Source organism: Neofelis nebulosa, chromosome 11 (assembly GCF_028018385.1).
Source record: "Neofelis nebulosa isolate mNeoNeb1 chromosome 11, mNeoNeb1.pri, whole genome shotgun sequence".
NCBI classification, from domain to species: Eukaryota; Metazoa; Chordata; class Mammalia; order Carnivora; family Felidae; genus Neofelis; species Neofelis nebulosa.
The window spans coordinates 41,051,596-41,078,848 of record NC_080792.1 but is presented as its reverse complement, the minus strand read 5'-3'; the positions used below and the strand labels follow the sequence as shown (position 1 = coordinate 41,078,848).

At 34.3% G+C, this 27,253-nt stretch overlaps 1 protein-coding gene across 5 annotated transcripts in view; it reads right to left on the bottom strand.

Annotated features, from left to right (window-relative positions):
* Nucleotides 1–27,253, bottom strand: part of TRAPPC8 (trafficking protein particle complex subunit 8) — an 83,070-nt gene that overhangs the window by 39,939 nt on the left and 15,878 nt on the right. Inside the window, exons 5-13 of one of the 5 annotated variants that reach the window (XM_058692419.1) lie at nt 25,363–25,516; nt 22,763–22,856; nt 21,201–21,460; nt 20,742–20,857; nt 19,895–20,045; nt 14,863–14,963; nt 9,076–9,181; nt 2,396–2,416; nt 1,155–1,286 (exon numbers count right to left, since the gene is read on the bottom strand). In XM_058692419.1, the coding sequence (XP_058548402.1) occupies nt 1,155–1,286; nt 2,396–2,416; nt 9,076–9,181; nt 14,863–14,963; nt 19,895–20,045; nt 20,742–20,857; nt 21,201–21,460; nt 22,763–22,856; nt 25,363–25,516 (1,135 nt within the window). The remainder of the gene's footprint in view (nt 1–1,154; nt 1,287–2,395; nt 2,417–9,075; nt 9,182–14,862; nt 14,964–19,894; nt 20,046–20,741; nt 20,858–21,200; nt 21,461–22,762; nt 22,857–25,362; nt 25,517–27,253) is intronic. The other 4 variants (XM_058692421.1, XM_058692420.1, XM_058692422.1 and 1 more) reach the window with 4 other exon arrangements.

Here is a 27,253-nt window from a genome sequence, read left to right as displayed (position 1 = left end):
CAACTTCAATAGGATATGTATTTGCTTTTCCAACAGAAAAGCATTTCTAGTCATGCTTTCAGCTGCTACATACTGTCGGAGAAAGAGGTTCAGGGTCTATATAGAATGTTCTCAAAATACAAAACCGGGTACCCTGGAATCACTAACTCCATGATATAACTACAGTTAGATTACTGAGCCAAAGAGTAAATGTATGTCAACCTACCACAAATGTAGCCATTTTTAATTTGCTATGCATTTCCTAGAAGCAACACGCCCTACAATTTCAGAAGATGAAATATGCGTGGCTATTTCCAGTTCCAATGACATCATCATGTTCACAAATGAAACCATTCACAAAAGTGGACAAAGATGTGGAAAAAGAATGACTTGTTTTTAATAAGAGACAATGGACCATTCCCAATGAGGTACATAATTTTCCTCCCAAGCAAAGGGAACCACATACTTTATACATTTTGTAAATTTTTTAACAGAACACTTTTAACTTTTTTATTTTGAAAGAGAGAGACAGAGACAGAGACAGATAGGAACACAGGGAGGATTCTTCAATCCACATTTCTATCCACCATTTACTACTGCTACCACTCTGCCTCTAGCAAAGTCCCTCCAACTAATGCTTAAAGAGGCAACTGGGGCTGGAGAAACTGCTCTAAATTAATCGATCTAAATTAAAGATCTCTCCAACCCAACTGCTTCCAGGTATGAGAGAGAGATGATTTCTACTCATTAAATATTTAGTAAATATCATTATAAGGCACTTTGAGAGGTAACAGAAGACTAGAGCTGAAGTAGGGACAGTCCAACCACTGTGAAGGATAATTAAAACTGGTTGAATACATTCAGTATATTGGAACTTTCACATATATACTTTGGTTTAAGCTCACAAAACTTTGGGAGAATTTTCAAATTTTATAAATACAAAACCTGAGGCTCAGAGAAGTAACCCAGGTCATGTTGTGAGTAGAAGATCAAGACTGAAACCCACATTTACCCAAATCCAAATCTCATGCCCTTACCAATGTAACAAAATTTACTTCCATTTTTAGGATTAATTTTAAATCATAAAAAATTGACAAATGACATACATTTATAAAATATATAACAAACTGTAACAAAAATTAAAATAATTTATTTGTTAAATAAAATGCACTCACTTGCCCTGCTTTACTAAACCGATGTCCTGCCAGTATCATATGAAATGCGTATTTTCTAACCATGGGGCTCTTCATGTTTATAAAGCAATGTGCCGCCTGTTCCAAAAGAAGTGCACTTCGAAGATCAGAATCCTATTGAATGTTTAAGAGAAAATAAGGTTAGTTTCACAAAATTAAAAGTAAAAAGATAACTGGTAAAAAAAATATTTACTTTCTAAAAACAATATAAGCATATTCACTTTAACTTAAGAGTATCTGAGGGTAGAGATCAAGGGGCAATCTAATCTTGATGATTTTTTCTTCCAATAAGCATGAACTTTTCTTAAAATCATTCAAAACATTCTCTACCATGAAATATTTTCTTTTGTTTTTCATAAAGCCAAATGTGTGGTTACGATATGTACCCTGTAATAAATCTCTGAAGAAATGCAATCCCTTTTCAGGGCGCCTGGGTGGCTCAGTCAGTTAAGCGTCCGACTTCAGCTCAGGTCATGATCTCACACTCCGTGAGTTCGAGCCCCACGTCAGGCTCTGTGCTGACAGCTCAGAGCCTGGAGCCTGCTTTGGATTCTGTGTCTCCCTCCCCCTCTGCCCCTCCCCTGCTCATGCTCTCTCTCTGTCTCCAAAATATACAAAAGAAATGTAATCCTTTTTCAAATGGCAAAGAAAAAAGTATATAAACTGAGAATTTAATACAGATATACTGAATAAAGATAAACCAGAAAAGAGAATGCAGAAAACAATAGATTCACAATTATCTAATTTCTTCTGGAAACTGATCTGTGACATCCAATAGCCTATTTCCATCCAAGAAAAAAGGAAAGATAAAAAGAGAATGTGTATAGATTATGAAATAATCCAATCTACTACTTTATCCTCTATTAACTTTACTGGATTTAAAAGCAATTCTCAATTTTTGCTTAATTCAAGAATGTCAAAATGACTGCTTTTCATTAAAAAATTTAGAAGGCTTTTCCCTTCGAAGATTATCACCTACTATTAGTATTATTAGTAAATGGTACAACTCAAATTAGTTTCCGCTTCAACAGACTCTTACAACAGTGTCTACAAAAACCACATACCGCATTTACATCCTCACCCATAAGGACAACCTTTCAAATGAAAGAGCCATCATCACTTTACAAATAACTGAGAAAGTAGTGAAGGTTGCTGATCAAGCATCAACAACATTTTCACCAAAACTTTCTCTAGGTTTTCAGCTGTTCTCAAGCTGAACTTACCATGCCCTTCCATGTGTTCTGCTGCCATTATTTTCCCCAGGGAAAGTTGAAAACAGAAAACATTTACTTTAAATGCAATAATGTCAACAAATTATAGTTACATCAAATAGTGCTCATAATCAGTGTAATCAGTGATTATAACTATCTCTGCAGCAATCACAAAATTAGAGTGGAAACAGATCTGAGGAAAAAATCTAGAAAGCATCCAGTAAATGGCAGATATTATTTCAACCCCCTTGTGACAAAAACTAAGTATCTGATCAGGTGTTTTTTTCTAAGTAAGATCCCAAAGCTAGTAAGTGGGAAAATCAGGAACGTACAATTAACAAGCAGTTCTTATCCAAGGGTTTACATCAGAATTACTTAAGGCAGCTAGGGAGTATACTTTTTTTTATTTTTTAGGAAAATGTTTTCTTTAAAAATACTTTTTTCTAAAAGAATAAATGTTCAGGGAAAAAAAAAAGTGAACATCTTTCTTTCCTACCCCATGCCTCATCTGACTTTCCAGAGGTACCTACAGTTACCAGCTTGGTGTTGGTGTTTGTCATTTCTCTCACTCCATATTTGTTTTTATGTAATACATAGTTTTCTAAAAATACACATACTTTTTTATACATAAATGGTATTATACAGAATATTCTTTATCTCGTTTTTTGACTTACAATAATATCACGGACATTTTTCCAAGACACCTACATCTCTTATTTCTTTTAAAGCTACATTGTATCCTGTTATATAAATACACCATAATTTTATTAATACAGTGTCCCAACTGATTTAATATTGCTTCAGAATTTTGTTACTACAAAAAAATACTTTGATAAACATCTTTACAAAATCATTTTTGAGTAATTATACATTTTTATTAGACACATTTCTGGAAGTAGAACCGGTTAGTTAATGAAAGCTATGTATATAGTTCAAATTCTAGCCAACAGAGCCAAACTACTACAAAAAAAAGTAATACCAACATATAGTCATCTCAACAGAGAATGAGTGTATGTTTTCTATTCCACTCAGCCAAAAATCATTTAAATTTTTTTTTACCTCTTTAATTAAAAAAAAAAAAAACCACTTTGCTCAACATACATTGACTAGTGGGGCGCCTGGGTGGCGCAGTCGGTTAAGCGTCCGACTTCAGCCAGGTCATGATCTCGCGGTCCGTGAGTTCGAGCCCCGCGTCGGGCTCTGGGCCGACGGCTCGGAGCCTGGAGCCTGTTTCCGATTCTGTGTCTCCCTCTCTCTCTGCCCCTCCCCCGTTCATGCTCTGTCTCTCTCTGTCCCAAAAATAAAATTTAAAAAAAAAAAAAAAAAAAAAAAAAAAAAAAAAAAAAAAAACATACATTGACTAGTAAGGCTGGTAATCTTTTCGTACGTTTAAGGATCTTTGTATTTTTTCTGTGAATTACCCATTTACACTCTTTTTGTGAATGGGTTTTTGTGATTATGGGGTTTCTAAAAGCCCTTTGTATGCTTAATCAATATTAGGTCTTTGTCATACATTTGCATTAGTATTTCCCAGTTTTTACATGAAAGAGTTTATTTAGCAGTCAAGCATACTATCTTTTGCCTTTATAGCTTCAAAATACTGCATCAAACTAAGAAAGGATGATATCATTCCTAGATTAAAAAAAAATGTTTTCCTACATATTCTGTTAGGTTGTTTTTCTATATTATAACTTAATCAAGCTATAATTATATTATCATGTAACAAGTAAGACAGGAATCCAACCTCAAACAGTTAGATGTCACAATACTATTTGGTGAATAACCTAACATTCCCCACTAGTTTTAATGATACCTAATCATATGTTGTATTTAAATTCTCATTCTATTCCATTACTCTGTCTCTTTTTATCACTGTAAAAAGTTTCAATTTCTGTAGCTTTGTAACATTTTAATATCTGGAAGAGCAATTCCCTCTAATTACTTCTTCTATTTCAGAGTTTTATTTAGGCTTCTCAATAGTATTTCACAGGTTTTTTTAAGTGCTATAAATTAAGTCTATACCTAGTATGTGCAAGTGAACACACGCTGGCACATACAAACATACAGCATAAATACATGTATATGTTTTTTAATTGCCTATGAGGCTTCATTAAACTCAAAAACTTGGAAGGGCAGCAATCCTGGACATTTTGATTAAGATAAGGAACACGCCTTAGAATCTTTGATGGTATGTAAATGATTCTAATGTATAACTCAATTGAGACCAGGACAGTAAACCCTCAGCACAGTCAAAATTAATACTCAAGGGCTGACCAATTTAGAAGAGACCTGGAAGTCCATGGCATATTATTAATTTAGTTGAAGCAAAATTTGACTCTTGAATCCAGTATGGCAGTTGTCTGAAAAAGAATCAATCTGCTGTGCTGAATGCCCTACACTCATGACTCACTGCAACTTTGTTCTTTAGCAGTCCCTATCGCTTACAGTGATACCTAAAGGAGAAAAAACATTCCCCTGAAACAAAAAAAATAGCCCTGCAAAGAATCACAACTGCCATCAGTGTTGATGGAAGAAAAATGAAAGGATTTCACAAAGTGACAGTTTTATCTAGAAAGCAGAGGCTTTGAATGAATTGAATAAAATTTTATTTTAGTGGTAGTTCACATCTATGATATGAACAAGTCTATTACATACGCTCCATAAGGAACTAAGAAAAAAATATCTGATACTACAGAACTGATACAGGTACTGGTGGCACAAACTTAAAGGAATCAAATCTCAAGGATGGCTTTCAGATTTTTTCTTTGGGTAACTATGAAGTTAGTAGGAAAGGTGCTATGAGCTGATGAGTTTACCACAGGAACAGTTCCTGCCAAGGTGAAGAACCTTGTAAAAACTATTAACTATCCCAAATAGTAAAAAACAAAAAAACAAAAAAACAAAAAACTGATTTACTGTGTTTAAATGCAGTAACAGACAAAGGGGCTATTAAGACCAGAATAAATGTTCAGCACAGAAACAAAGACATAAGTAGAAGAAAAGCATCATATCTTAAGCACCAAATTCAGACACGCTGTCCTGTGTGGTGATAAATGTGGCATATTGTATCATTAGCTGGGTTTGCTCTGTCATCCTGAGAATCCCAGGGCATAACAATAGTAAGATCCACTTGCCCATAAATTTGCAGTCCAAAAACTAAAGCCAGAAGAATTTTCGCTAGATAATTTTTATTCAAGCTCCTAAAGCATAAATTCCCTTTATATTCACTGATAATTCCTAGACTGAAAAACAGCAACATATTCAAACCGACGTTAAGATTATTTATTACAATACAGAACATCATCGCCCTCAGGCGTCTACATGTTCAGCTCTATCAAATAATTTATGTCTAGCAACTATTCATATTGATCAGTTGTCAATGCAATATCAATTACTCAACATCGTTAATATCATCCCTTAACCTAATTAGTTAACCTTTTTAGAATAATTAATGGTTCAGCTCAACAAATACAGGTAAATTATATACCATGTGCCAAGGCCAGTGCTAGGCACAAAAGACAAAAATGTAGAAGACAACACAGTTCCCTACCCTCAGGAACTTAAATATGATTTCCAGTATTACATGACAAGTCAGGTCTTCCAGCATTATATGAGAGGGGAGGATAGAGACACAGGATAACCTGGGGCACTGCAGATAACTATCTTTAGGACAAGACTGATATAAGGACTTGTAGACAAGGTGAACAAAGAGGAAAAGGGCCACAGTCCAGAAGGACATCAAGGACATGAACCAAGACAGCAGTAGGAAGGACTTAAAGTGGAGGGAGTATATTATTTGGAGATACGGAAAGAAAACAAAAACAAAAAACACCCAACTGGATTAGTGATAGGATAGGAGAATACAGGCACCTCTCAGTTTCTGTGCTGAGCAAACAAGGAGCTAGATGGTTATACCATAATTTTAAATCATGATCAACAAGGTAAGAAAGTTTCTGTGTTTAGATATGTTAACTTAAGGTGCTTTAGAAACATCCAAGTAGGTAAGTCTAAAAGGCAGCTGGCATTACAAGTCTATAAACCTCAAAGAGATCAGTGTTGAAGACAGATTTAAGAGTAAAAATCATCACTAAGAACTGACCACACCCAAAAATGTGTAGAGTAAAAAGTACAGCAGTCCAAGGATTAAAACCATAGGGTATATTAACATTTAAAAGGCAAACAAAGGAGGCGCTTGATTTTGTTCTTTTGCTCTTAAGCATTCATCTAAAAAAAAAGCTTATCTTTAACCATACTCACAAAATCACTACCATTGTACTTTACAAGCCAGGAGTCAATGCAACTTAATAATATCTGTTGTAAACCTTCACCAGCAACTATAAATGGATTACTTTTTCTGTCTTTTGAAATATTCATAATATAGATTATTTTCAGTGCTTAAGATTATTGTTTTTAAAAGTTCATACTAGTGAAAACAAGATTAAAAAGTCCTCAGTGATTACTGATTTTAAGTATCAACTGTATATGAGAATGATGCACATGTATGTTGCTTTAAATATTGTTATACACAAGAAAACAATTCCATTTACAACTGCACCAAAAAGAATAAAATACCTAGGAATAAACTTAACCAAAGAGGTGAAAGACCTGTACTCTGAAAACTGTAAAATACTGATGAAAGAAACTGAAGATGACACAAACGAATGGAAAGTTAATCCATGCTCATATACTGGAAGAATTACTGTTGTTAAAATTACCATACTTCCCAAAGCAATCTACAGATTCAATGCAATTCCCATCAAAACACCAATAGCATTTTTCACAGAAATAGAACAAACAATACTAAAATTTGTGGAACCACAGAAGACCCTGAATAGCCAAAGCAATCTTGAGAAAAAAGAACAAAGCTGGAGGTATCACAATCCCAGATTTCAAGATACACTACAAAGCTTTAAAAATCAAAACAGCACGGTACTGGCACAAAAATGATATACAGACCAATGGAATAGAATAGACATCTCCAAAATAAAAGCCATCCTTATATGATCAATGATCTATCTATTTAATCTATGATAAAGGAGGCAATAAAATACAATGGGGAAAAGTCTCTTAAATAAATGCTGCTGGGAAAACTGGACAGCTACATGCAAAAAGAATGAAACTGGACCACTTTCTTTACACCACTCAAAAACAAACTCAAAATAGATTAAAGACCTAAATGTGAGATCTGAAACCATAAAAATCCTAGAAGAGAATGCAGTAATTTCTCTGTCATCGACCATGACAATGTTTTTCTAGATATGTCTCTTTTTTTGTATAGGGCAAGGGAAACAAAAGCAAAAATAAACTATTGGGACTGTTATCAAAATAAAAAGTTTTGCACAGTGAAAAAACTGTCAACAAAAAGGCAAGCTACTGAATGGGAGAAGATATCTGCAAATAATATAACCAATAAGAGGACAATAGCCAAAATATATAAAGAACTTAAACTAACTCAACATCAAAAAATAAACAATCCCATTGAAAGTGGTGTAGAGGACCTGAACAGGCATTTATCCAAAGAAGACATACGGATGGTCAACAGACACTTGAAATGATACTCAACATCACTCATCATTAAGGAAATGCAAATCACAATTACAATGAGACATCACCTGTCAGAATGGCTAAACTCAATAACACAAGAAACAACAAGTGTTGGTGAGGATGTGGAAAAAAGGGAAACCTTGTGCACTGTTGAGAATGCAAACTGGTACAGCCACTGCGGAAAATAATATGGAGTTCCTCAGAAAGTTAAAAATGGAACTACCCTATGATCCACTAATCACACTACTGGGTATTTATTTTCCCAAAGAATACAAAAACACTAATTTGAAAGGATATATGCACCCCTTGTTTATTGCAGCTTTACAACAGCTAAGGTACGGAAGCAACCCAAGCGTCCACTAGTAGACAAATGGTTACTTATATACAAAAGGGAATATTACACAGCCATAAAAAAGAATGAACTCTTGCCATCTGCAACAACATATAGATGGACCTAGAGGATATTATGTGAAGTGAAAAAAGTCAGACTGAGAAAATCAAATACCATATAACTTCATTCATATGTAGAAACTTAAAACAAATGAATAAATAAAAAGCAGAATCAGAGCTATAAATACAGAGAACAAATTGATGGTTGCCAGAGGGAAAGGGTTGGGGAAATGGGCAAAAATGGATGAAAAGGAATGGGCGATACAGGCTTCCAGTTATGGAATAAGTCATATCATAGGGAATAGTCAATGATACTGTAATAGTGCTGTATGTGACAGATGGTAACTACACTTGTGGTGAGCACAGTATAATGTATAGAGAAGTTGAATCCTGTGTTGTATATCTGAAATTAATGTAACATTGTATGTCAACTATACTCAAAGTAAAAAATTCTAAAAGAAAAATAATCTAAATAAATAAATAGTAATACATAAGTCAGAATCTAATTCACAGAAGATGTACAATATATGTTTGTGGTTAATAATAGCATAGACTTAAAATTTAGAAATAAAATAAATTCTCAAAATATTTATGAAATATCACATTTAAAATTAATTCAACAAATAGCTAAAGTAGCATAGTGTAAATTCCCAAAAGGAAATTCCCCTCTACTTTTATGTTTTGCACACCCTTTCAAGAAAAAAGACACACTTTTTAAAATTTATAAAGTGTTATTAAAGTAAATACATTTTCAATACCTCACTGGTCAACCGTATTAGGAGAGCTGCGGCCTCTGAATATTTGCTTTGGCTCTTTAAGATTTCAGCACTAAGCAATACACATCTTTCAGCCAATACCATATTCCTAAAGAAAAAAAGACAAGAAAAATATAATTAGCACTACAGTAATATCTTAATACATCATAGTAACCATGTGTTAAATAAAAGTTCCAATTCTAGTTTTTGAGTAAAAAGAAATCCATGTTCTTGTTTTTCACTTACCAAAAGGTTGAAAAGAGAACTTCAAAGAATTCTCATAAGTATTCAAAACTTTTGATCATCACATAATTTCATGGTAAGAATACAGTGCAAAGTCACATTTTCTATACACAAAACACTAGAACCTAAATGGTATATTTGAACCAGGTGCTGGTTAACAAATAAAACTTGCTATGAACACAAAAGAATACATACATTTCACCATATTTCTTTCTCTTTCCTCATTGCAAACTGTGGTTATGTGTGTTTTAATTTACGGCTACTTCTGGGAATACTTAAGTGTTTTCCATCTAGTAGTACCATTGAGATATTTCAATTGGAGATAACACGAGGGGCAGTGATGCCTAATTGATTCTTAAGCAAAATCTTTGTAAAAACACACAATCAGCTGATTTTTCGTCATGGACTACTATCATCAATAATTAAAAATAATAAAATATCATTATTAAAAATAATAAAATAGAGGCGTATGAGTGGCTCAGTTGGTTAGGCATCTGACCCTTGATTTCGGCTCAGGTTATAATCTCACAGTCATGAAATTGAGCCCTGTGTTGGCCTCTGCGGCAGGCGTGGAGCCTGCTTTTAAGATTCTCTCTATCCCTCACACTCTGCCCCTCCTTCTCTGTCTCTAAAAAAAAATAATAATAATAAATTAAAATATTCTTACTATGAAATTATAAGATGGAATGCTTTTGCTGGGAAATAGCAACGTTTTTTATTTTAATTTTCTAATCCTTATATCAAAATTGGCCTTAAAATTGCACAGATTACTAACTTGAAGTTCATTCTGAACAGTGATATTTTAAAAATACAATTTTCTACTTCCAAAAGTTATCTGCCTTAAGCTTACTACAAATCATGTTTTCTTAGGTTAGTATTTATAAACATCTAAGGTTATTTTAATGAACACAAAAGACTAACTCCTAATTAGTAACATCTACTCATATATAAAATGCTCTCTTCTTTTTTTTTAAGTATATTGATTTTGAGAGAGAGAGAAAGAGAGTGGGAGGGGGGCAGAGAGAGAGAGGAAGACAGAGAATTCCAAGCAGGCTACACACCATCAGCACACAGCCCCATGTGGGGCCAGAACTCACAAACCATGACATCATGACCTGAGCCGAAGTCCAATGCTTAACCTACTGAGCCACCCAGGCACCCCTTAAATACGCTCATTTCTTAACGAGTTTTAAGTAAACTTTATAAACACTCTTACATCTTACACTATTGTTTTACTTATTTTTGTTTGATTCCTCACCTATTTTCTCCATGTGGTCAGTTATTAGGTTACAACACTACCAAGTCCAAGATTTGATTAATTTGTTTATTCAAGCAACATTTAAAAAAATCATTTTGGGGGTGCCTGAGTGGCTCAGTCGGTTGAGCGTTTGACTTCGGCTCAGGTCATGATCTCGCAGTTTGTGAGTTCGAGCCCCACGTCAGGCTCTGTGCTGACAGCTCAGAGTCTTGAGCCTGCTTCAGATTCTGTGTCTCTCCATCTCTTGGCTCCTCCCCTGCTCATGCTCTGTGTCTCTCTGTCTCTCAATAATAAATAAATGTTACAAAAAAATTTTTTTCTTAAATCATTTGTGTTCATATTTGCAAATCAATCAATGTGATACATCACATCAACAAAAGGTATAAAAACCATGTGATCATTTCAATAGATGCAGAACAAGCATCTGACAAAGTACAACATCCAGTCACGATAAAAACCCTCAAACAAAGTAAGTTTAGAGGAACATACCTCAACATAATAAAGTCCTTATATGAAAACCAACAGCAAACATCACACTCAGTGTATGAGTTTTTTTCCTAAGGTCAGGAACAATACAAGGATGTCCACTCTCACCACCTTTATTCAACACAGCAGTGGAAGTCCTAACCTCAGCACTCACACAACAAAAAGGAATAAAGGGCATCCAAATAGGCAAGGAAGAAGTAAAACTTTCACTATTTGCAGATGACATGATACTATACAGAGAAAACCTGAAAGACTCCACCAAAAAACTACTAGAACTGATGAATGAATTCAGTACAGTTGCAGGATATAAATCCACTGCATTTCTATACACCAATAATGAAATAGCCGAAAGACAAATAAGAAAAAAAATCCATTTACAACTGTCGCAAAAATAACAAAATACCTAGGAATAAACTTACCCAGAGAGATAAAAGACCTGTATTCTAAAAACTGTAAAACACTGATGAAAGAAAGTGAAGACAACACAAACGAAAAGACAATCCATACTCATGGATTGAAAGAACAAATACTGTTAAAATGTCTATACTATCCAAATCAATCTACAGATTTAATGCAATCCCTTTCAAAATACCCACAGCATTTTTCATAGAACTAGAACAAATAATCCTAAAATTTATATGGAACAGAACCTGAATAGCCAAAGCAAGCTTGAATAAAGAGGAATAAAACTGGAGGTATCACAATTCCAGAGTTCAAGTTTTATTATAAAGCTGCAGTAATCAGGGTGGCTGCAGCCTGGGTGACTCAGTCAGTTAAGTGTCTGACACTTGATCTCGGCTCAGGTCATGATCTCACGGTTCATGTGTTCAAGTCCCATGTTGCACTACGCACTGTCAGTGCAGAGCCTGTTTGGGATTCACTCTCTCCCTCTCTCTGTCCCTCCCCAACTCACACTCACTCCCTCTCTAAATAAATAAATAAATAAATAAATAAATAAATAAATAAATAAATAAATAAGAAAGACTGAAAAAAAATAAAGCTGTAGTAATCAAAACAGTATGGCACTGGCACAAAAACAGACACATGGATCACTGGAACACAACAGAAAGCCCAGAAATAAACTCACAATTACATGGTCAACGAATCTTTGATAAACAGGCACGAATATGCAATGGGAAAAAGTCTCTTCAACAAATGGTATTGGGAAAATTGAACAACTACCTGCAAAAGATTGAAACTGGACCACTTTCTTATACCACACACAAAAATAAACTCAAAATGGATTAAGGACCTAAATGTAAGTCCTGAAACTATAAAAATCCAAGAAGAGAGCATAGGCAGTAACTTCTCTGACACTGGCCACAGGAACATCTTTGTAGATGTCTCCCAAGGCAAAGGAAACAAAAGCAAAAATACAATATTGAGACTACATCAAAATAAAAAGCTTCTGCACAGCAAAGGAAACCAACCACACTAAAAAACAATCTACTGAATGGAAGAAGATATTTGTAAATGACCTGATAAAGGATTAGTACCTAAAATATATAAAGAACATATATAACTCAACACCAAATACAATTAAGCATCAATCCAATTAAAAAATGGGCAGGAGACATGAACATTTCTCCAAAGAAGACATCCAGATGGCCAAAAGACACATGAAAAGATGCTCAACATCACTCATCACCAGGGAAATGCAAATCAAAATCGCAATGAGATATCTCCTCACACCTGTCAGAATAGCCAAAATTTTGAATTTTTAACAAAAATATCTACATTTTTTAAATAAATAATTTTTTAAAAAATCATTTGGTTCAGGCATTGGAAGTGCTACGAACTCAAGTATTTCCATGACACAATCCCTAACTAAAAAAGGAAACTGGTATAAAACAGGTAATGGACACCTGGGTGGCTTAGTCAGTTAAGCATCCAGCTCTTGATTTCAGCTCACATCATGATCTCACAGTCATAGATAACCAACAGGGAATACTTGATATTTACTATGATTTGGGGAGAGAAAGGGAATGGATGGCATCATAAAAGAATATTTAAGAAAATCTTTTAAGGGTAAACAGGATCTCATCAGTTAAAAGGTGAAGCATGGTATTCTAAGAGGAGAGCATTGTAAAAGTAATATTGCATTTCCTGTACTTTAAGAAAATTTATTTACATTTTAATATTTCTGAGATCAGGGAGCTTCTTAAAATGCACATGTATAATGAATGTAGTGTTTCTCATTTATCCCAAAATATATATTAAATTGATGATAAATCTTATCAATTATGATAACTTAGAATGAAGATTATAAAGTAAATTTTTTGCAAAACAGTAAGTGTAGACTTAGAAAAAGATGATAGTCTATTGCAAACAGGAGGACAAAATTGGATTGCCAGACATATCTGGCTATCTGAGTCACTAGGTATTATGCCTTCTCTTTTGCATCATTCCATGTGCCTCTCACCGAAAGCTATGTACCTTGTGAAAACAAGAAAATCTTCTCAGAGAAAGAATATTCAAACTTCTTGAAAGTTTTTTACTACTCTAGTTTCTATGACACCTCACTCTCCTAGTTCTTCTACCTTCTGAACCTCACCTTTCACAATCCTTCAATGTGTCCTCCTTCACACAGGGCATATCTCCTGCCAGACTCTCCAAACATATACATATATATGTTTTGTTTTTTTTTTAAATATAGTTTCGAACAGACTGTAAAAGGTAAGAGGTGGGATCCAAAATTGGCTCCACCACTTATTAGCTGCGGTCCTAGAGCAAGTTAAACTCTAAGTTTCATTCTTCTAATCTATAAGTGAGGATAATGATAGTAACCACCATTTCACAGATTTGTTGTAAAGATTCAATGAGCATGTAAATTACTTTGGCACAGTGGCAAATGCTGGGCACACACAAAAAAGTTAATGCTTATTAGTGCTGTTAAAACACTAAAAAACACACTGCTATTACTAATCCTTAAGCAACATTATAAGAGACAAGACTGCCTCTTTATCTGTCTTCCAACCCATTCATTCTACATAGAACAGTCAGATCAATCTTCCTGAAAAATCACTTTTATTATGTCAAGGTTCTATGTGAATATTCAGGAACTCTCCATTGCTAATACATAAATCTTAACTACAGCTTAAGAATAACAATAATAAGTGAGAGTGAAGGCCCCCCCACACCAATGTCTCTCAAAACACCTTTTCATGTACACCTTCTAACCTAGCCAAGGCTCCATTTCCTTTCACCAGTGATGTTCAACCAAAACATTATTCCTCCCAATCACAATTCCTGAAATATATTCATGGCTGTCAAATCCCCACTACCTTTCTTCTAGATTCATTCCTTAAAAATACTACAAAACCTCCTCTGACCACTTTCTGCACCGGTTCATAGTCTCCTTACAGGTGGTGAGTTCTAACTACTATAGAGTTCCAAGAGAACTCATTATGTGTGAAGAAAACACTTCTCATTTTCTTCCCTGGACTACTATTTAATTCTCTGTGTTCTGTCTATTTAACAAGAAAAATTCAAAATGGCTAACGCCTGGCTTAACAATAGTTTATGTTAGAGCTATCCTCACAATAAAATCATCCAATGTAACATACAACCCCAATTTTACATGTAACAAATTCTTAACCACAAATCCAAACAAAAGACGAAAATAAGGGATGTAAGAAAACACTGACTTTTAAAAAAATCACCTCATCTTATCTGAGTATACTGACTTGATTTGGGAGCTTAAGTTTAAAGCCTGAAAAACAAAGAACCATTTACATCTAATAATGATGTAAGTGTTAAATTTACCTCTAAATGGACAGAACATAAACATTCTAGTCACCTACTTGCAGATATCCCTGTATGTCTGGATTGCTGTATCCATGTAATGCGCAGGGTATGGCCTAGGCGCTCCTGGCTGAAGGAAAGCTGACACTGCTGCCATTTCCTAAAGAAAAAGATATTTATACTATTTCAAAAAGAGGAATATTCTTATAGTTTAGCATTTGGAAACCTAAAAATTGGACTGAAGTTTGCTGGGGCTTTTTATGTATGATATAGAAATTTCATGGGTTAATGCAGGCTTGAAAAATATATTTATATGCTTTTTGTTTTTCAATTCTACAGTCAAATACCAAAGTCTGTCATTCAGAATTTAAATGAGATTTTCAAGAAGACCTGAGAAGCATTTTGAATTATGGTGTATATATACAACTACCAAGTACACCTAGCTTAAGATTTCTGCTACCACTTCCTCTCTGTTTTTCCCTATTCCTCAATGAGGAAACAGACCAATGATAAGACCATATAAAGCAAGACAAAATAAAGCACGTCTCTTTCTAATTACTGGCATCAGAACAGGCGAAGAGAGCTCTCAACAACTTGAACTATATATATTTTCAGCTATTTACACACTCTAATGTATATCCTATACCATACAAAAGGCACAAAGACCTTATTTCTTAGACTTAAATTACTGTCAGTTTTCTAGATCTTTGTATTTCATTTTTAAAAGCCAATCTATTGTCAATGTGTATGCTTTCAGTTAATAATGCAAAAAATATACAATAGTCCTAATGAATTTAGAAATGATGATCCAAATATGGGTTTTGGCTTTCTTAGTAAAATATCCTATGTCCTTTTATAGACCAAGTTTTAATAAAAACTAAAAATAAATGAAACCTTCATAAATTGGGAAGGAAAACTGTTAATGCCAACACTTTTAGGATGAACATATGTATTTATCTGCAACTTTTAAAATAGAAAAAAATACAAATAATTACCTAAAAACCAGAGAATAACTAAAACCTTTAACGTGACAGACTATAGGTTTCATGACAATATAAAATGTATCTGTTTCAGAATGTCTTTCCATCCTCAGTACCCAGCAGTGTTTGCTCCAAAATTTACTGAAAAAGCTGAATGAAAATACATTATATCCAGGGGCACCTGGGTGGCTCAGTCAATTAGGTTAAGTGTCTGACTCTTGATTTTAGCTCAGGTCATGATCTCGGTTTGTGAGTTTGAGCCCCACGTAGGGCTTTGCACTGACAGTGCAGAGCCTGCTTGGGATTCTCCCTCTTCTTTCTCTGCCCCTCCCCTGTTCTCTCTCTTTCTCTGTCTCTCTCTCTCTCTCTCTCTCTCTCTCTCCCTCCCTCTCTCTAAATATAAATAAACTTAAAGAAAAAGCATTATACCCATGTGACAAAGTATACTACAGCTCTGAAACATGGTTTCTTAACTACTTTATATTTTAACTAATGTAATGAATACACATATACTTCTATATTATATAAAAAAGCAAATATGCATTGAACATATGGTATAATACTATATTGTACAAAATACCTATTTACTACAAACAATATATATTACATATATTAAAGGGTACTAAGAAAAAATCCTGTGAGAAAAATATGCCCCCAAATTCTAAGTTATTTTCTAATTCTGCAAGTATTAAATCAATATACATTCAAACAAAACCGACATCATTTTTACAGATCTGGTGAGAACATTCAGAATGATCACCCCCAGCTATTATATCAAACCATTAAATCATTTCTTATAGTCATCAATAACAGATCAATACTTTTTACAAAAATTTTCATCAAGAACCACAGTGATCTACTTACCCTTCAGTTAGTTAAGGTAGTTATATAACTGAACTACAAAAAAACAGTATTAAGAATTCCTATTACTGGTTTTGCTATGATACTTAATTTTAAAGATAGCATAACTAAATACCTTCTACAATTTTCAGCTAAAAAGGCAAGCAATATAGTCCGTTCTACTACAACATATTTTGACCTTATCAATTAGCTAAATATGTGAATAGTAAATAGGAAAGTGGTATCAACACAAATAAAATTTGTATTCATTTATAAACAATTTTTCTTGGGCAAGGGGATCAAAAATAGCAAATATAAAATTATAACCTTCAGCACGAAAGGAGCAAGCCCTAAGCTCAGCTGTTGCACAAGCAGGAGCTCCCTTTATCTGTATTTTACAGAAAACGAATGCCTGAGTTTTGGTGCTCACTGACTCTCTCTCTAGAGAAGTACATGCCCAGTGTAAATGCACAGTTCTTGGCTCAAGACAGCTTCACTTCCCTCCACGCTCCCCATCATGGCACCATAATGGATTAGGAGCTCTTCTTCTCCCAGCCAGTACTGATATACTGGTTTTGTGTGTGTGTGTGTTTTTTAATGCCTTTAGGTAACTTCTAGGCATGATGGAGCAGCCTCACTAGATTACATATATCATCTCTCAAGGTACAAATTTTGCGTCCTTATTTGTACTTTGTTTTCAAAGATACATACATAGGTTTTAAGAAGACTTCCCGACCCTATTTTTCTCCATGGCCTATTATTTTTAGGACAGTTTTATAGACTACAAGGATTTTCAGGTACACATATATTATGTTATAGCAGATATACCTTTATTTTCCATTGCTAAACTGTTTTTTCTCATATACTTGCTATTAATACCACCACCTAAATGGCTTAAATACAGTATTTATCAGATTATAGATAAAAATGTAAAAGCTTACACACCATAAAACCACTGACATTTTTTTGCCATACCTTTATAAAGACCTACCTAAATATAAGCAATGCATTAGCAAGTACATAATGTAAAATTTTATCAATTCATAAATATGTTATATTTATGAAATAACATTATTTATTATTTCATATCCATATAGTCGTCATTTTAGATGACTATAATAAAAGATTACAGAATGTCTGGCCAAGGACAATTCATGTAAGTTTTCAAACACTTCAATTTATAAAGATAGCATATTTTAAGTTCCTGAACAAGGTTTTCAAAAGTTAGATGTTTTTCATTAAAAATATTACAGGAAGGGGCACCTGGGTGGATCAGTCAATTAAGCATCTGACTCATGATTTTGGCTCAGGTCATGATCTCACAGTTCATGGAATTGAGCCTGCACTGTCAGCACAGAGCCTGGTTGGAATTCTCTCTCTCTCTCTCTCTCTCTCTCTCTCTCAAAATACATAAATATTTTTTTCACTCTCTCAGAAATAAAGAAACTTTAAATTTTTTTTTTTTTTTTTTTAAAAAGGGGTGCCTGGGGGCTCCATCGGTTAAGCGTCCGACTTTGGCTCAGGTCATGATCTCGCAGTTTGCTAATTCGAGCCCTGCGTCAGGCTCTGTGCTGACAGCTCAGAGCCTGGAGCCTGCTTTGGATTCTATGTCTCCCTCTCTCTGCTCCTCTCCCGCTCATGCTCGCTCGCTCTCTCTCTCTCTCTCTCTCTCTCTCTCAGAAATAAAGAAACTTAAAAAAAAATTTTTTTTTAACATTACAGGGGCACCTGGGTAGCTCAGTCGGTTTAGCATCCAACTTCACTCAGGTCATGATCTCAGGGTTCCTGAGTTTGAGCCCCACATCAGGCTCTCTGCTGTCACAATGCAGAGCCTGCTGCAGATCCTCTGTCCCTCTCTCTCTCTGCACCTCCCTGCTCATGCTCTCTCTCTCAAAAGTAAACATTTAAAATTACAGAAGTGAAAAGGAAAAGTAATATAATTTTGCAATTTTAGCTTTACATTTTTAACTTGCCTATTTTAGTTTTATACACACATAATATTAAAATAAATGCAAAATAAGTGGCAATTACTAACAAGCGCCTACATGATAATTCCCAATGAAATATTTATTCTCATACTTTTTTGTTCTTCGCACTTTGTTTACAAGCTTACATACTTTTAAAGTGATTATGTAGAATGCAACAGTGCTGATTTTACTCTTTTCTACACACAGAAAGCAAATTACGCATATACATACAACAACTTTAAAAGAACATGAAAATGTTATAAGGCAACAAGTATATTAAATTCTCTCTGGGGATGCCTGGGTGGCTCAGTCAGTTAAGCGTCCGACTCTGGGTTTCGGCTCAGGTCATGATCTCGCAATTTGTGGGTCTGAGCCCCGCATCTGGTTCTGCACTGACAGCCTGCTTGGGATTCTCTCTCTCTCTGCCCCTCCCCTGCTCATGCTCACTCTCTCTCCCTTTCAAAATAAATCTCTGACACACCAAGGTTTACATATCAATTATAAAAACTAACATAGCTGATGCTTACTGACAGCTTATAACATACAAGGCAGTGTGCTAGGCACATCACATGCCCTTATCCCTCTTCATCCAACCCTATGCTGTAAGGGTTCACACTGTACAGGCGAAAAAACTGAGGCTTAGAGATGTTCAATACATGCCTAAGATGACAGTTTGTCTCACACCAAAGTACATGTTCTTAACCAATGTATAGTCTTACATCAGAAAAAAACATTTAGGGGCGCCTGGGTGGCGCAGTCGGTTAAGCGTCCGACTTCAGCCAGGTCACGATCTCACGGTCCGTGAGTTCGAGCCCCGCGTCAGGCTCTGGGCTGATGGCTCAGAGCCTGGAGCCTGTTTCCGATTCTGTGTCTCCCTCGCTCTCTGTCCCTCCCCCGTTCATGCTCTGTCTCTCTCTGTCCCAAAAAATAAAAAAAATAAAAAAAAAAAAAACAAAAAAACATTTAAGCAATTTTAAAATATTTTTCAGTAGATCTAAAAGCATCTGCTAAAAAAAATTTACTCAATATAATAACAGAAACTCAAATTAAATTTTGAAAGCATGCACAAAAATTAGAAGGTACTAGACAAAGCTAAGACATCAATCATTATATCTGACCACATTTAAACCAGTTTGAGGAAAATCCATCAATTCAGCATAAACTAATTCAAAACCCATAAAGCATTATGTCCTCTTTGAGTACAACTTTATCTCTAGGTTTTTTGTTTTCCATTTCATAAAGAGAGATTTCTAAATCATTTATGACAGTAGAAATAAGAAATTGTAATATTACAGAATACCAACCAATGCACCAGCTGCATAAAGCATTGCTTGATCATTAAGAAAATCTTTCTTTGCAGTATGATAGCAACTATAAGCCAAATCATAATGCTGCACCAAAAAGCATAAGTCAGCCATTTTTCGGATTTGAAGCTCTGGTGCTTCCGGCGGATACCTATAAATATAAAATGAATTAAGAAAGGAACTTGTAATTTATAACCCCTGAACCATCAAATATTATAAAATGTCTAACAAGCTAGACAACTGAGTCTAAAATATTAGGAAAACTAATCTGATTCAACAAGAATTCTGTCTCCAGTGGGAGACTGTCATTTCTCAAATACATTTGGAAACATTTATATTTATATAATTTATAGCCCTATACTGAGAACTTCTCAACAAGAGGCAAGAAATTTTTCCATGGTCAAATTATGAGGCAAATGGTCAATTCTAGGTAACTCACTATACATACAACCACAAAAAACACAAAAACCCAAAATGAACTTTATTTTCCCTTGAAACAAAATTTTCTAAATATATGCCATGGCTCAGAACCACTAGACCACAATATTTTATTTAGATGAGTTATTAATGAATATTTGTTCTAATTCCATCTTTTTAACAAATAGGGAAAGAAACCCAAAGTAAGGGACTTTCTCCATTGTTATTTATTTTTAGATACCCAATTCCCTGATGGTTTAAAAACATTTTTTAATATATAATTAACTTATAGTCACTGTTCTTATCTACTGAAGTTTTAACCAATATGAAACTAAAAAACTAAAGAGATCATTTTTTGCAGGACATCACACAGTCACACACCAATCAGAGTTAAACAGAGGAAAAACAAAAACAATAATATTTTACTCACAGCAATCCAGATGTATTTTTCAGCTCATTAATGCTTTTTTCTGGAACTTTACTGCCACTAAACCATTTTTTAGTTGCAGAAAATAGAGATCGACTTAAACCTTTTCTTGATATTAGCTACCAAAAAAAAGAGTATACGTTACAAATATGAGATTTAGTATTTTACTTTTACATACAATATATTCTAAATAACTAAAAAGCTTTAACAGTGAGCAAATATTCATTTTAACAACACTGATTTAAAGAAAATTGTCCAATATGCTGGCAAAATCGCTAATGTAAATAAGTATCTTCTAGGATTTAAGAGAATTTCATCACTGACAGTGATGCCAATAAATACTGGCATTAGTCTATCTTAAAAAAAAAAAAAAAAAAACTTTAAATAACTTATACTACTATATTCCCAAATTTACTCTTTACTGAAAATTTAAAAGTACTAATCCGAACAATTAAATCTTACCTGATCATTTAATTGCCGAATTGTTTTCTCTATATGTGGCAAAAGGCCCCGAAAAGTGAACTCTTGTATAAACTGTCGAATTCTATCATGATCAGTAAGGGTTAAACATGCACCATGAATAATTCCAGTATTTGCTTTCTTTGTTTCATGTAATGATGAAGCAGATTTTACATGATCTGGGCCATCAATGCTGTTAGAAGCGTCACTGGATGAGTCCAACTGAAGTGGGTGAGCTCTAAAGTTATTTGGTAAGCCATCTACTGAAAAACAGATCTTTCTTTTACTTTCAGAATGCAACAGAAAATTGTGATATTACTACCATACTGCTATAGAAAAAAAAAAAGAATGTTGGAACCCTTCATCTTTCTGTATATCTCAGAAGTCTAAGATACAATAACATTAACATTTTCCCTCCTAAAACTACAGGACTTGGGTTAATATTTGTTACATGTAATAGCAATTTAAAGATTTTAAATAGGGGAGCCTGGGTGGCCCAGTCAGTTAAGCATCCAATTCTTCATTTCGACTCAGGGCGTGATCTCAGGGTTTGGACAGCACAGAGCCTGCTTGGGATTCTCTCCCACCTCTCTCTCTGCGCCTCCCTCTCCCCGCCCCTGGCTGGCATGTGAATGCATATGCTCTTTCTCTCAAACTTAAAAAAAATTAGATTCATATAAATAAATGAAGAAAATTACAGTGTTAAAATAATATAACGAATAAATTTAAATAACACAACTAAGCAATAACAAAAATTTTAACAAAACAATTTTAGAGGGACGCCTGGGTAGCTCAGTCTGTTGAGCATCTGACTTCGGCTCAGGTCATAATCTCAAGGTTTGTAAGTTTGAGTCCCGTGTCAAGCTCTGTGCAGACAGCTCAGAGCCTAGAGCCTACTTTGGATTCTGTGTCTCCCTCTCTCTCCACCCTCCTCTGCTCGTGCACTCTCTCTCTCAAAATTAAACATTAAAAAAATTTAAAAAACATTTGTAGAACTATCACTATCAAAAACTGTAATTTAGGGGCGCCTGGGTGGCTCAGTCAGTTAAGCGCCCGACTTCAGCTCAGGTCATGATCTCGCAGTCCGTGAGTTCGAGCCCCGCATCAAGCTCTGTGCTGACTGCTCAGAGCCTGGAGCCTGTTTCGGATTCTGTGTCTCCCTCTCACTCTGACCCTCCCCCATTCATGCTCTGTCTCTCTCTGTCTCAAAAATAAATAAACGTTAAAAAAAAAAAAATTAAAAGAAAACAACTGTAATTTAAAATACAGAAATAAAGCTCTCAAAATCATGTCAACTTTGGGAATAATTAATGCTGCACACAGTATCTTTCCCCTTGCCTCCTAAAAAATTTTTAAAAGAAATAGTATATATTACTCTCGGTAAACAAATTTTTAAATGTCAAAAAACGTCAAACTCAAATGACTCAAAAAACTCTTCAAAGGAGAAGCCCATTTTATTTTTATTATGAAAATTTCCCCCATCTTTTATCTATGAAGATTAGCATGCTTTGACAACAGTGCAGATTTTCAACTAAAAGAGAAACTTAGAGAAAGTATATCAAGACCTTTGACTTCGTTATCTAATCCATCCAATGAAAGCAAGTTACTATCAGAATTCTTATTTGAAGTTATAGTACAAGGGCCATCTTCATATGATTCCTATCAAAATAAAATAAAAAAGCATTAGCAGTTAGTTAATTAATCATGTTTAAGATATCACCAAATCCATCAACAACTGTGGTTTTTCTGCTGACTATAAGCCTCATTTATTTGTTTTAGCAAGACACTTTCTTTTTAGTCCTCCAAATTCTTAATTTCTTTCATATATTTTACCATTCTAATCCACATCTACTATATTCCTAAACGCCCTTTCACGTTCAATCTACTATCCTAATTCTTCTGAATTCAAATGATCTCTACCTCAGTTTACCTGTTTATATGTAATAAGTACATGAATACCTGCAGAGTTGTCTGAAGAAATAAATGCCAAGAGAGAAGGACTACTAGAGTCAGGCAGGGGAAAATAAGAGGATGGTATGAAATCTCCTGGGTTATGGACATGTGTTAACAGGTTGGAGTAAATTCTGAATATATCACAGTGCATTAGAAATATATCCAATGCAGTGTTTATTTGTACAAAGGCTCTGGTTTCTCAGTCACAAAACAAACTTAAAAATACCCAGACTACTCTGCGAGAGCAATAATTTGAGGTATTATTCTGAGTGTCATGCTTTGAGGGAAATTACAAACTAGTACTTTATAAGATAAAAGCGATCAGGACAAGAAACTGCCACTCAAGAAAGAGTTGAAAAAAGTGGTTATATTTAGCCTGGTAAATACAGAAGGGGACACAAAAACTATCCTTCTATATTTTGAAAGGTGACTTAATGAAAAACTGGTCCCAAAGGACCAAGGAGTATAAACTAAGGGACATAATTTTTGGTTGATCCTCCAGCTGTTCAGACATGAAGAGAGTACTAGATGAGGTTATTCATAGGTAAAGGAAATTAAAATAGATTAGGGTTAGATTTGATAAGCTTTAAAACTATCCTCCAGGAGTGCCTGGATGACTCAATCTGTTAAGCGTCCGACTATTGATTTTGGTTCAGGTCAAAATCTCACAGTCATGGGATTGAGCCCTGCATCAGGCTCCATGTAGAACCTGCTTGAGAGTGTCTCTCTCTCTCTCTCTTGCTCTCTGCCCCTCTCCCCTACATGCTCTCTCAAAATAAAAAATAAAAACAATAATAAAAAATAAAAAAGCTATCCTCCAATCCTGGCTATCTAGCTATAGAATTTCTGATACCTCTGTCTTCTTTAAAAGTTCTCAAACTGGTCAATTTGACTTATGTTTCCCTTCCTTAGAATGACTGGACTCTAAATTCCATTTTTGGGGGGCGCCTGGGTGGCTCACTTAAACATCTGACTCTTAATTTCAGCTCAGGTCATGATGTCACAGTTTGTAAGATTCAGCCCCACATCGGGCTCTGCACTGACAGTATGGAGCCTGCTTGGGATTCTCTCTCTCCCTCTCTCTCTCACTGCCCGTCCCCTGCTTGCTCACACACCCTTTCTCAAATAAACACGAAAAATAATAATAAATTCCATTTTTCAATATTGTCCCTATTCTGAGTGTGGCCCTGAAAGACCATTTTTTTTAATAAAACTCCTTCATATGCAACTGGTTTTTCTTTTTTCTCACTTTTTCCCAGCATTTTCTTAAAGTGAGTAAATATCAGTATAACACTATATTTGGACCAAAAATTCCATATATTAGATAGAAAAATAAGGCAAACAGATTATTAAACAATATTTATATTAAGACATCAAAAATTACAAACTTTATAATTGTTATTTTAAAAAGAATATCACAGAGTACCCAATGTAATTCAAATGTACAGAACACAACTATATTTTCATTTACTTACAAAAATCCCCCTTCTACACACACACACACAGAAAAGTCAACTCCTGATTATCTGAACTAAACATGGGAACTTCACATTTGACTACTACCAAGTGGCATACAATTCTATCTTAGAAGTTCAACAGACCATGAAACCTTATACCTACCCACTTCAACTAATAGGCAATTAACATTAGACTAGGACTCTAGATTAAGAAAGGAGAAAATTAGGAAGAAATAACACTTCCTGAAAATTCAGAAGGAAAGGAAATCAAAGGAAAGTTAGGGAAAAAAGCCCACCCACCTAAAAAGTATGAGCTCCAAAAGGTGGCCATAAGAACAGCATGTTGAAAATGAAGGAAGGCAACCCCAGAGCATGTGGATAATAAAGAATTGACTGTAAGCATTCATAAGGAATTATATGTACAAGTAAAAACTTCTATTCTCTACATGTCTAGCCAATCTCATTCAATTCTTATGTAATTCACTTTTCATTTTTTTAAGAAAAGATCAATTAATACGGATATTATATACCTGAATGGAATACATATAAGGGATTATGTGTTAGTTAAAAACAGTTTTAAACCACTGAATTAAGAGCTCACATGCTGATAGATCAGAACTAGCTAGATTCCACAAAATAAATAAACAATTCTACTAGTTAAATGAAGACTTAAAAAATTCTACAGTGATGCCATTATGTCATAAAACTGAAATACAGCTTTTGTGGTTTGCTTCATGGTTGTTTTTTACATATACCTGGTTTTGAATACTATTTTTCTGAAGATACTGACTCCAAGGATCTGGTATCTGTTCATCTGATGCTCGATTAGATGTTCGAGAATTAATTTTAAGTAAATAGCAACCCTGAGTTCCATATTTCTGTTTCATTTCTTCATAAATTGATTCAGCTCTAAAATAAAAAATGGAAAAAAGTTTGTAGTAAATGGAGAGCATACCTTAGGCAATAACAGATATTAAAATAATGCAAAAATAATCCCCAAAAAAGGCAGAACAGAAAATCAGATATAAAATAGTAAAAAAATTAAAACAAAGATCATGATCCTAACTGAAATTTAGCTAGCTTGGATATCACCTTAAAGCAGAGTTAACAAAATGTGCTTCAACGGTCAAAGAGACCATTCTGGTGGTCAAACTAGTTGAACTACAGTAAACAAAACCAGCAGACCACCTCCAAGCCTTCCATTTAGTCATGTGCACTGTAAATTTCCAAAGAATGGCTTCAAACTTCTAGATCAAGAACTCTTTCAACTGTAAGTACCAGGCTTTAGGGAAGAAGCTTTTGGAAATTCCATCTGAGAAAACAAACATTTATCAAAAAACGTAAGCGCCGAAACAGAAAAGTATAGCACCCCAAAACTTACAAAACATCTTTCACTGCTACAGTTTATCCTTCCCTTAGCTGTTTTCAAAGGGACACAGTTCAAAGACAGAAAAGGAAAGAAAACTCAAGAAGAGCAGCTGACTTATTTATTACATGAAACCCACCCTTTTTCTTGCAAAATTTATAATAGCTGAATCCATGAGTTACATCTTAGATGCAATAAAAAGTAGTTTTATTGCCATAGTTTAAGTTAACTAAGCTATGCTAGCCGGTAGGTGAAAAAATAATTCAAGTGGTAACACAGCCTAGGAAGCAAACAGCATATTCTAATGAAAACTGAAATTTTAGTACATAGGGCTAACCTAATTTAAATGGTATCTTTTTAAGTCAATCAGCCATCTGGGGGGGTGGGGGGGGGAACAAAAAATTTTGTATTATATTTAAATGCAAGATAATACTATACAAGTAACATGCCTGCCAGACTACCGAATCGTATTTACACACTATAAAATTAAGGCTGGATTAATAAAAGTTATAAATGTATACAAGCAGATATAAGTATATGTATGTGTATATACACTGAAGTACAATAAAATAAACTGCTCACTTTACCAGTGATACTGCTAAAGATATGAACCACTGATTTAATACCTGAATTACCACTTAAATATCCTAGTTACAACCCTTCAATATGAAAGATACATATCATATTCTATAGATAGAAACTAATTTTAATAGCCAGTTCAAATTATTTCTATTTACATAGTATACTTCATCCACAGGCTACAGACTGTTTATGATTTCAGAAAAAATCCTAAATATTAATTATTCCTCAGAAAAGTTCTTTGGTTATAAAGGAAAATTTATGGGGTGCCTAGCTAGTTCAGTCAGTGGAGCATACGACTCTTGACATTGGGGTTGTAAGTTCAAGCCCCACATTGGGTGTAGGGACTACTTAAAAATAAAATCTTTCAAATAAATTAATTAAAATAATAAATACATAAAAGGAAAATTTATTTAAAAGATAATGATATGTGCTCAAAACAATGGCAAGAAATGATTATTTGATTGTATATCCTAAATGGCACTGATTTATCAGACTGACAATTTTAAACAAAAAATTAATTTGATCCACATCCCAAATCAAAAGTCAAAATAAACTCCAAAATCATAAAAATAAAATTGCTTTTTATGTTATCTTATTTTTTAAGAACTTACTATATTTTTAAAGATAAGTTAATCATTTGTTCCAAAGATAAAAGGACTACGGCAAATCACTAATAATGAATATTAAAGGACATGTAA